Source organism: Numenius arquata, chromosome 2 (assembly GCF_964106895.1).
Source record: "Numenius arquata chromosome 2, bNumArq3.hap1.1, whole genome shotgun sequence".
NCBI classification, from domain to species: domain Eukaryota; kingdom Metazoa; phylum Chordata; class Aves; order Charadriiformes; family Scolopacidae; genus Numenius; species Numenius arquata.
This window is the reverse complement of record NC_133577.1, coordinates 44,311,479-44,323,574: the sequence shown is the minus strand read 5'-3', so window position 1 is coordinate 44,323,574 and position 12,096 is coordinate 44,311,479. Positions and strand designations below refer to the sequence as shown.

At 37.8% G+C, this 12,096-nt stretch overlaps 1 protein-coding gene across 8 annotated transcripts in view; it reads left to right on the top strand.

Annotated features, from left to right (window-relative positions):
- ESRRG (estrogen related receptor gamma) overlaps positions 1-12,096 on the top strand; it is a 385,126-nt gene that overhangs the window by 252,298 nt on the left and 120,732 nt on the right. For 5 of the 8 annotated variants that reach the window (XM_074144572.1, XM_074144573.1, XM_074144569.1 and 2 more), the window contains one exon: positions 2,465-2,880. In XM_074144572.1, coding sequence (XP_074000673.1) covers positions 2,478-2,880 — 403 coding nt within the window. In that variant the 5' untranslated portion in view covers positions 2,465-2,477. Of the gene's footprint in view, positions 1-2,464; positions 2,881-12,096 lie in introns of those variants that run through there. The other 3 variants (XM_074144574.1, XM_074144571.1, XM_074144575.1) reach the window with 2 other exon arrangements.

Here is a 12,096-nt window from a genome sequence, read left to right as displayed (position 1 = left end):
TCCACTTTTGCACTGGCTCAGACAACATGCATTTGGACAACTAAGTAATTGCAAATGGTTTTTCTGGGAAGGGAAGGGTGACATTCGAGCTCATTATTGCACAAATTAGAAAAAAAAGATTGGCAGTGGGAGTTTTACACAAGAACATGCCATCAAGCTGGTTATGACAGACTGTAGGCAGTGACTCTTACTGCTGTATTTTGAGACTTAATATGTGGAGTCTCAGCAGTGGGGAGATGACAAGAAGACCAAGTACCTGTTTAGTCAATAATAAAAGGACCTTAGTGAATAGGAAAGTAATGTAAAAAAAAAAGTTGGTAGAATGTGAAAGTTGATATTTTTAATCGTAGCTGTATAAAATTCAGCGTCAAAAAAGAGGAGAGAGAGACACCATGTTTTAGTACCCTAATAACTTCTTACTCAAGTCTACGATCATAATGTATGTGAGAGCGGTCCAGTAATTATAAGGTAATAAGTGGAGTGGTGGTGTAAGTGCTCTAAATTAAAAGGAATTCGCAGAGCTGCTGTAAGTCAGTGCCGACCCGCTTTCTTTCAAACGTTGACTTGAGAAAAGTGCTTAGCCCAGAGTGCAAGTAGAGAGACAAGAGAGAGCTATCTATTAATTATAGCACTCATTAACAGTGACGGCTACAAGGCAGCAGATGCAGAAGAAAAGGCACATGCTACTGCAGGCTGGCAAGGGGATTTCCCCCCCTCCAGTTCTTGAGGAAAGGACAACACAAGCAGGTGGTCCAATGTAATAAGATATTTTCACGGCTTTAACCTTCCCATTTCCTTGGCCTATTTGTTGACACCAGAAAGCTTGCTCCTTCCACCTCCCCAAATAAATACTGATTTTAAGTTTAGAGGGTACCATTTCTGCACATCAGTCTGGCTGTTTTCCAAATTCACATGTCATTTGTTTTCAATAGTATTTTACAGTAAAAACTACAACAATTGAGAGGCCCTAAATAAGATCCATGGGCACTGATTTCAGGATAAATCTTATCCTAAGCAGGTATTTTAATGAAAGGTCAGGCTTTGATCTCAGTTACACTCATTGGAAAGGAAGCCGACCCTGTGGATTTATGTCTATTTTCCATTGGTGAATTTGATTCCATATCTGAAGTAGAAATTGATCTTTTTTAAATTTTTTTTTTTTTTTTTTTAACATGAGAAGGTGAAAAACTGAAGACAAGATCTCAAAAATCACTTTAGAAAGTTGAGTAAAGTCAATCAAATTGTCTGGACTCGTGTTTGCTTTGAGAACATGAATCTATAGCTGTAGGTGGGTGGCCTTATGGGGTAGTTGCTTTTCTGCTGAAAATGTTTCTAGAGAATTGCTCATAACTGTCACCTGTACTTTGGCAGAATCTGAGAGTACTGTCAGGAAAATGCTGGGTATGCTATTTCCTATTGTGGTCTCATAATCACAGCTGTAGATAATAAAGATCATATCTGATTCAGAGCTTTCTGATTCTTATTTTTGTCCCTTGTTCTCCCTAAAATATGTTTAAAAACAATAAAAAAACTTGGGGATGGAATAAACAATTTTTTTTCCCTCTAGAAAGCATCAGTTTGTCAGATCAAATTTACATGGCTTTATCTCAGATGCTTAATTCTGAAAATGTTAGAACTGAGAAGATAGAATCTCACCTTCTGAAAGACAAAACTTCTATCTAAAATTTCCTTTAATATATATTTTTTTTAATCCAAGAATGGGACACGTAAAATGTCAGATCCTATAGAGCTGGAGATATATGGGATAGTGGCATAGTTATTACTGGTTAGTCCGAGGATAATGGCTATAAAGTAATTAATTTCACTTAGATTTTTTGAAAGTGGAGTCCAGCCTTAATTATTTGTTAGAGTTCCCAGTTGATGTGCTACGCTGTTACTAAATAGCAGTATCTATAATAAAGCACTATTAATAAAGAAAAAAATCTCTGTGGGAGACTTGCTCTTCAATTCTCGGATTAGTTCAATAGATGATGGATACGTGTTTTAGTCAAGTGTCTTGACAAATATTAATTATGGAGCAGAACATTTATTTATGTCATCAAACCTGGAAATATTTGTTCCTGCTAATGATGGAATTTACAGAAAGAAAGTACCAGTGGAAACAGGAAGACATTAATTAGCCAAGTCACCTAATAGGATTTTTTTAATTTTTTGATTTGCTAGGTGAGAAGTTTAGAATTTAGGGTTGATGTGAAGTTGACATGTAGCCTAAAGGGCAGGTGGAGTGGACAACTGACCGATTTGGTCTCTTTAAAGTTTTTGTTTACTGCCTGTCTGGAGCTTTGACAAAGCTCTGTCATGCCCTTATGCTGATTACCTTCATGTAGAACAAGAGGTATTGACTAACGAATGAATGATGTGCAGTCCCTAACCCTTCCAGAGCAGCCTTAAAGAGCACTGTCTTTAATACACAGATTCTTCTTTCTTTCTCTCCCTACTACAGGCTTCTCTGCAGAATGTCAAGCAAAGATCGACACATTGATTCTAGCTGTTCGTCGTACATCAAGACGGAACCGTCGAGCCCTGCCTCTCTGACGGACAGCATCAACCACCACAGCCCCGGTGGCTCTTCAGACGCCAGCGGGAGCTACAGTTCCACCATGAATGGACATCAGAACGGGCTGGACTCACCTCCCCTCTACCCTTCGGCCACAGGGCTTGGGGGCAACGGGCCGGTCAGGAAACGGTATGATGATTGCTCCAGTACCATCGCTGAAGATTCACAGACCAAGTGTGAATATATGCTGAACTCGATGCCCAAAAGACTGTGTTTGGTATGTGGTGACATTGCATCAGGGTACCACTATGGAGTGGCTTCCTGCGAGGCCTGCAAGGCTTTCTTCAAGAGGACAATTCAAGGTTGGTTATTCTTTAAACTTTTTTTCTTTCTTTGGCTCAAAGTGAAATAGTACAATCCTTGACTAAATCCTGTTAGGACTTCAGACTGCCTGTACCTTTTCATTCTTCATAGTGTTTGGTCCTACAGATGTTCCTCATGAAAAAGCCCCTTTGGGCTTCTTCTGTCTGTCATGTTAAGTCCACTGCCACATTTAGTTTGATTATGAAAAATAGAAAAACACTGAAGCCATCCAGTGCAGGTTGAGATTTGTTTTCTGTATGAGTTTCTCATGGATTTCCATAAAGGATTGTTGCAAAGAAAACTGATTATTTTCTGAAGGTTGTGATGGATGCCTCTTGAACACAACTTGTGGCTGGCACACAGGCTTTGTGCTTGGGTTTTGCTTCTAGTTACACCACTACTGTACTTAAGTTGTTAGAGAAATCCAGTTTATTTTTGTTAAAGCACCAAGGCATTTAAAATTGGAACAATATGCAAAGTGTAGTGCTTTGTGCATATCAGTGTATTAATAACTCGTCTTTCACCCACAGTGGCCTTAAATAGGTTCAGCAAATACCTGTAAGATCACATCCTAAGGAGAGTAAGTTGCCAGCTTTTGGTCTCTGCCCTGTACCTCATAGTAATCAGCTCTTGATACCTGTTACAAATGCACCACATATTTTGGCATAAATTAGTAGGAATGGGATAATTTGCATGACCACTTGTTCTAGCTTCAGAACCAATGGCAACAAAATAACCTTCTACTTTGATTTAGATATCATCCTTTCAAGTAAAATTGAAGGTGCTTTATTTAAAGAACATGAGGCCAAGCTTGGCCTGTACAGGACTATAGTGTCACATTAAATTAAATTCAAACTTCAGAGACTAAAATTAGGTTGCTAAGTCCAAATTTAAGCTCCTCAATAAAACCTGCTTGATTTTCATAGATATTGACCACCTGGAATTCTCAGGAAGACAATGCAATCTGGTGGTATACTTTTCTTTTTAAAAATGAATTATGATAAGGACCATAAAGTTAGTTTCAATTTGCAATTTCACATAACCCCAAATTTGAAACATTTGGTCAAGATTTCTTAAATATAGTGCTTCCATATTTAATGTAAAATTAATAAGGAAAAATAATGTTAAATTAATTTATCCTTTGCTGAGGCAATAGCCATTTTTTTCTCCTCTCATCCATTTTACTGGGGGATTTGGGCCTTCTACCAGCATGAAGTACCTATTTTATTATGGCCATTGAACCACTAAAAAGAAACGTAAGACTTCAGGTGTTCTAATTGAGCTGTGTTACAATGTTTGCAACCCATAAACAAGCATAAGTGTGAAGATTCCTAGTGGACTGGGCTCATATGTAAAATGAGTGCATATGAAGAAACAGTATGCTCATTTCAAGTTTTTGTTTTGAAAAAGGTGATTTCACTTGACCTTCAAGAACTTTTTCAGAAAAGCTGAAAAAATATTTCCGCTGAGGCAATTTGTATTTTGTGATTGCTAATCTTCAAGCACCAACTTCAACTAGCAAGTCTGGTTTTTTTTTTATTTAATTACTATGTAATAGCTGTCCTACACAACTGAATTGATGCATGATTATTTTAGTTGTATTTTGAGCATGAAAAAATGCCATAGAAACTTTAACCAACTAAAATGTTGACTTCTGGCAGTAATAGGTAGTCTGAAACTTTACACCACACCACAGACAGCAAGTTTCTGGGCATGGAAGCACAAGACAGGGACGTCATTCTCCAGATTAGCAACTTGGAGTTGGCCACGCAGCTCAAGTTAGAACTGGCAGCTGTGCAGAAAGTCTCAGTACAGTTAGAGCACTAGCTGCATCAGCAGGTGACAGTGCTGTGAAGACAAAAAAAAAATAATGCAGTAAGGCAAAACCAAGCATCAAATGGAAAAACAATAACGGAGAAACTAAGAATAGGAAGTATGTTGCCATCGTAATGTCATGGCAGCATCTTCGTTAATGGTGCTGACTAAACTGACGCAACTACTCAGAGTTTTCAGATACCATCCAAAATAATTGAAGCTACTCTGGTGAATCAAACCAGATTGTGGTAAGTGAAGAACAAGAAGTCTAGAAGAAAAAGGTACTTCTCATGTATTGAATGGGCAAAGTCTACCTTTAAGCTTGCATGAAGAATAATTCCCGAGGGTTTTTTTGCTCTAAATGACAGAATTTAGTTACAGTGTTCCTAGAGGTCATTCTTCCTGGTACCATTTCACTTCCTGGTTCATACCACATTCTTTCTCTGCTTGTTTTTAAAATTGGTTGATTACTGCGTATCTGCAAATAAGAAAACAGGAAAATGGAAAAAAACCAAGAAATTTATACAGAATAGTAATCCGAATTACCTGAGAAGTCAAATATAGTAACTATGCATATTTAAGGATACTGTGTCTTGGTGCAAAGAATTGCTTATTTTATATGATACTGATTTAATTGTGATGGGTACTTAATTACAGATTCAGTGAAAAAGAGCATTTAACTTCCCAAACCTTTCTTGTTTGTCATTTGTGAGTTACTAAATTAGCTCAGACTTGTTGAACCTAAGTGCTACTCCTGATGAAGTCGTGGGCAAAACTGCCCTAATTTCAGTGAGAGCAAGGCTCAGCTGATAAAGTTAGATTATGAAGCACATCTTGTGTTCAGATTGTGCCCAATGTCCTTTCCACTAAGTCAATGGGATTCTTTCCATTTCAAAGGAGTCTTTTGAAATCTTAGTAGGTGAAAGCCACAGGCAGCTGTTCAGAGAGCCAGCACAGTATCTGTACACCACTAGCATCTTACATAAGACAGAAGTGAAGTGCATCACAGGATATCTATTAGCCCCTTACATGAGGCGGAATTTGCTCTAACATAGAGTATACACCTGATTTGAAGGGTAATGGAAACTAACATTCCATTTGAGATGACAGCAGTTTAGTCTAAAAAATGTCCATTCCTGCCTGAAGGATTTCTCCTCCTCTTCTTCCTGCCTCTTGCAATCCCTGCTAATTTTCTTAAAAGTAAAGAAGATAATAAACCCTGTCTTGAATTATAAGAAGGAGTAATTTTGTCTTTTTTAATATATGTTTTTAACATAGCACAGAAATACATTTGGGTTTATGGTAAAGAATGCATAGATTATGATAAAAATCAATAATACTAGAAAAAATTAGAAACAAGAAATTACCTGGCTAAAAAACCAAACCAAAACCTGCGAAAAAGCTGACTCAGTGTGTAAAATTGGTGTCATCTTAGGTCATAGTAGAATCTAATGACGTTCTGCCCCCTTTTGTGACATACAGGGAATGGGAGAACTGGATGTTCTCTCTGCTCAGCCTAGTACTCAGTCAGCTGCAGCTCTCAGTTTGCTTCTGGGATAATTTACATGATGGCTGATTGCAAATGTCTCACAGAAACACACAGCCAAATCTCCCCAAAATTGGCGTAACATCAGAGATAGCAGAAAACAGCAACATCTAAAAATAGTTCTAGGTCCATTGATTTTTAGGGTCTCTCCACAGTTTGTGCTGTGCACTGTATTATCTTGAAAACTCCAAGCTTTCATTAAAAGAAAGAGAGAAAAAAAGAATTTTCAGGTGTCAGCTGGGTGCAGAAGTCTTGTGTTCAGCACAGAGGTCTTGTACGTACTAGATATTTTGTAGTGAATATTTAGTGTAAATACACTTCTCATAATTTTTATTTGCTCAGTTATCATAGAGACTAGTAAGTACACATTTTGCATTAATAATATGTAATTACTCAGTGCCTGTAACTTAAACATTTCTGCAAGTGGATTGAAATGGTATTCTTGCTTTCAGTAGAACGATTACAGGATTTACAGATTCAAAGACAGTTTATGATTTTGTTTAATTTTAGCCTTCATCTCTCTAAAGTAATGGCCTGCATCTAGACAACTTTCTTCCTCCTTTCTTCCAAATCTTCAGGACTGTCGTCTTTGGACTCTTTACCATGGAAAGGCAGTGTGAAAAGCCTAGGTATTGATATGTTGTCTTCCTGGTCAGGCTTGTTGCAAAAGTGTCAGAGCTTACTTATTATTTCCTTGGCCAGTGTTTGAATTATCGCCACAAAAGCTAAAATATTTTGCTTTCAGTAGTCCTTGTAGTTCTTGGGCTTTGTTTTGTTTATATCTTTATTTTTTAGTGAAAAACTGTTGGATGAACAGTACTGAGACAGCAATCTTCTGTTTATACACAAGATGAGTAAAGCAATAGGTAGTAAGAAGCCCTGCAGTCATACCCTCAGTGTCTCATTGAAGAGCTTTATCCTTGAAAGTTGTTGCCTGTCCATGTCTCTTAACACAAACAAGAAAGGTTCCATCCTGGGAATACTGTTGTCTTTTTGGTCATTACATGAACTAGACCAAGTCTGCCATCTCATTTTATCCTGATCATCTAAGAGCCTTTAACTCTACAGTTCTGCAGTAATGTAGTTCCTATGGTCTTCAAAGCCTGCCCAAACTAGGAGCTAGATTAAACTGCTTTATACTTTGTTCACCTTTTTGGTTACTCAGAGTTGTTTTTAATCCCTTTAGTGTTCAGGTTTGTTAACACTCTTTAGAGTGTTTACCCATTACTGAGCCAATTTGTAAATGTACAAACACTTTGCAGTAAATATATCTGCATGGTTTTTGGTTTGAATCAGGAAAGTTAGACCTAGCTATGTAAATTCAGGTAAGGTGACACTTAAAATGGGCAACATAGTTTGATTCGAAGTTGCACATGACCAAAGTGGCTTCCAAAGGTTAATTTGCATCTCTCAAAGCTGACTCTTGTAATACTGCACATCATTTTTGTGGAGGAACTGAAAGAAAGTTAAGTAAGATTTTATGGTTCTTCAGCGTCTTTACTGGTAGCTAAGACTATAGTTTATAGAAAGATAGGGTAGAGGCTTGCATCTTGGTGCAATAGTCTGTGGACCTTGGCTCTGGTGCAAAGATGGCAGCCCTCCAGTGAACTTAACACTAAATGTCACCTGAGTCTACCATTACCTGATTAAATCATTCACCTTCCTTATATAAGTGAAAGTCTGTGAATCAGCATTTCTTTCAAAGAATATTTTAAGCCAGCAATGATAGATATCTTCCCTTTTCCTCTGGTTTCTCTGTGCCTATGGCCAAACAAACTAGTGAGTAAGTATTTTTAATGCCTTCCAACAGGTCTTTTAATCCTGTCATAATGTCATTGTGTAACTATGGCAGCTGAACAAGATGAGACAGTAAAATATAAACACACTGAAATCTGAGAAGCAGGGAGAAGTTTAAAAGTGTACAGATGGTTCTATCCTTTTTACTATCTCTGATTTCCTTACAGCCTGGTAAATAATATGCTGCACTTAGGTTATTAGGGAATAAGAATGAGCATCCTGATTTGTGCATGGCTATTTCAAATCCATCAGAAATACTCAGAAAGAGATGTGATTTACAAATAGTACTAATAGTACAGTGGTATGTATCAATGCCATTATAATTACATCTGGGTCTCTATTTGAAAGCTCCCAGCCCACTTATGAAGCTCTGTTTAGTTTGAAACCATATACATGTGAAGTCTCAGTTAGCAAATGATTTATTTTCATGTTTCTATAACTTTTTTTAATTACTTTTTTTTTTTTAATTGCTGTGAAAGTCATTTGGTTTGCAGCTTTACAGACCAAGATGTTTTGTGTGCTCATAAACAAACAATGACAATTTTCCATGCTAGCTTGGTAGGTTGTATCAAAATAGACCTATATTACATATCAATAGGGACAAAATGTAGATAGTTCAGTCTTTCTGACTTGGACAACTCTTCAGGTGACTCCCAGGTGGCAGGGGATCAGTTCTATTTGTGTCTTCAAAGCGTTGATTCTCTCTTAAGATGACCTAAATACCCTTCATTTCTGTTGAAGATAAAGAAGTTGTCTTCAGTGGGAATCAAAGGTTGTTGGGCCCTTACAGGTGTCATTCAGCTCCCTAATATCAGCCTCATATTGAAAAATATCGTGGTTTTTATGATGCTGGAAACCCATCTACCTGATGTTAAAGGCTCATGCAAAAATGTCATGCAGTCAGACCAACCAGCATCACCTTTACATTTTCATTTTAAATCTCCATTCATGTTGCTTTCTAGGAATAAAAGAAAAAGAAATTAAAAAATACATTTTAGAAGTTCTAAGAATATTATAGTTCAGTAACATAGTACACTGGCTTCTTTTAAGCAACTGAACATAGTGGTTTCATTTAAAATGTACTTTTAATCTGGCTGTGTCCCTCTGTCAAATATCATCTTACACTGTAGAGTTATTTAAAAACTGAGTGCTTCTCCCGAGTTTCTTATTGTAACAGAAAACACAGCACAAGGAATGGAGATATAAGCATAACCTTTGGTTCTATCATCTTAAAAATATGTTTGAGACGTTTAGGAACCAAATTTTTAAATGTGCTGGAACTCTGTGTGTGCAGTATTGTTTCTGAAGTCATCTGGGTGAAAAATTGTGAATACAGTCAGCTTTAGGCTTAATCAGCTCCAGATGACATGTAGCAGAATTCATAGCTCTATACTTCATAGGGGTTTCTACAGTATCAGGTGAATCCATCTAAGGATTTGTCAACCAAAACTGGATTCAGTTAGGTTCAGATGCAACCTTATTCCAATCTGACCCCATTTCCGAAACCTTATCAATAAGAGTGCTTTTACTTGTGAAAATATTTACTTATACTTAAATTCAGTTGAGTTCTGACTGCAAAGTAGGAAACAGAGTCTGCAAGAACTGAAACTTTAACCTGAGAGAAAATATTTTTGCTTTCCTCAGTTCAGTTTTGCTAAGACCTATAAATATCAAATACATTTTTAAGTCCATCTGGGACGTTTTCCTCTATCCTCTTTTCCTAAGTTAGCCTGTTACTCTTTATTTCCAACAGCACCTACTTCTCAGTTTCTCAGGAACTATTGTTTTCTGTTCTGGTTGGATTGCATATCAAGGTGTGACCTTGTAATTCACTACTGTAATTCACTCTGTGTTGGCTTAGATTCTCGTCTCCCTTTCTAAGACTTCTCTTACTAATTCCCAGAAGACCTATAGCTGTAATCATAGAATGGTTAGAGTTGGAAGGGACCTTAAAGATCATCTAGTTCCAAACCCCCTGCCATGGGCAGGGACACCTCCCACTAGACCAGGTTGCTCAAAGCCCCATCCAGCCTGGCCTTGAACACTTCCAGGGATGGGGTATCCACAACTTCTCTGGGCAACCTGTTCCAGTGTCTCACCACCCTCACAGTAAAGAATTTATTTCTGGTGTCTAATCTAAATTTCCCCTCTTCCAATTTAAAACTGTTACCCCTTGTCCTGTCACTACACTTCCTGACAAAGAGTCCCTCGCCAGGTCACCTGTAGGCTCCCTTCAAATATTGATAGGCTGCTATAAGGTCTCCTCAGAGCCTTGTCTTCTTCAGGCTTCTAATCCTGGCTACCTTTCATTTTCCAGAATTTTCATGCGTGCTAGTCCGTAGACAAGCAGGTGTATTCATTTGGGTCTGTCACCCAGGAAAACAGAGTATGAAGGTGATACCTGGGGTAAATCTTACTGCAGAAAGATCCAGCGATTCTATTAAGAATAATGAGAATCCTTGCTTTTTAAATACAAGTTTGTGAAAAAAGGTTTTACGTTACAGAAGCTCAAAGAGGAAGTTTAGGAGAAAAATGGGGTAGTGTTGAATATAAATAAAGAGATACTGAAATACAGTTTCATGAGCTGATTATAGCATCAAAGTATTACATTGAAGGAATATTTAATTCCCTTCTGTTGGTTTGCTGCTTTTTTTTTTTTCTGTTTTTATTTTTATTTCTGGACCTACACTCCCACACAGTAAAAGCTTCAGAACTGGTATCTTCAACATTCTTCCTGCTTTTCTAAGGGGATCACGGTTACTCTTTCCAGACATGCATTCACCCTGTATCTCAGTGTTCCTCATGTCTTTTACTTATCCAAAGATTTTCTGAGCATATTCCGATAGCTCATAGCAATCCTTTTACATCTTTAGTGTTATAATATCAAATATCCCAGTATTTCTGGAAGAGAGACCCCTGAAACAGAGTGGAGCCAGTTTCTAGAGCCAGCTTTGCACTCTGGATATCTGTGAGGTTCTAAAGTTTTAACTGTTGATGACAGTAACTTCATTTGGGATAAGATGCCAAGGCACAAGGCCCAGTGCTTTCAGTGGCCTCTTCTTTGTCATGGTTCTGACTCCTTCTCTTTTGTTACCTGTGTGTTGCTGTTACTTCCGTGCAAGAAATGGCCAAAATGGTCTCGAGAATCTTGGCTAAGTCTAGTTGCTCGCCTGGCTTGTAAAGCCATCAAGTAATCCCTGTACCATTAATATTGTACTATGACTCCACATCTCATTCAGGTAATCTCCAAACCCCGTCCGTGAGATTAAAAGAACGGTATCTTGGCCCGCTTATCCTCAAGGTGTGTGTAAAGATTTGACAGTGTGAAGCATCTGAAACCAGAGAGCCAGTTTTGCAGGATTTTGCAGTTCACCTGCTCTCTCAAGATCAAATGGCATCATATTTTTGTGAGTCTTGATAGGCCAGTGTGTTAGAAGTATTTTCTCATCTTTTGGCTGAAATTAGTAGAAAAAAGGAACTGTTTTTAAATAAACATTCCTCAGTGCATGAGGAGAGAAAAGGTACCCAGGCTGGCATAAATCCCATTGTATTATTACAGCACAGGGCAGTGTGTTTGGGGAGTGAAGATTTGACATATATTTTTATTTTCAAACGTCATACTAATTTACATTACTCAGCCCTTTAACTGCCAAACTGTGAAAGTCCATTACGCTACTGAAAGGAATATACAAATTATCCCCTGGCACTTCAGGCAGGAGTTTTACATATATGCTGTTATTCTATCAGCCAGCTAGCTGCACAATTCTATTAAGGAGTAAGTGAGAAAATTATATTGCCTGCAAACTAATTGTACGAAAGACTCTGAAATAAGTAATCAGAGCCCAGTTCTTTCTGAAAACCAGCCAGGAGATATTATAAATTGCTCGATCATTCTTGTCAGTCCAGTTTAAAGACTTGGAGCTGCCATGTTGATTTTGTTCACTGTATAATACAGCTACCTATCCGACTCTTGACAGGACTGGGCAAACTCAGCTTATCCTCTTACTAGCTGCTCAATTTCAGCCTCTAGCATCATGCAGTAGACAAGTAAATGACA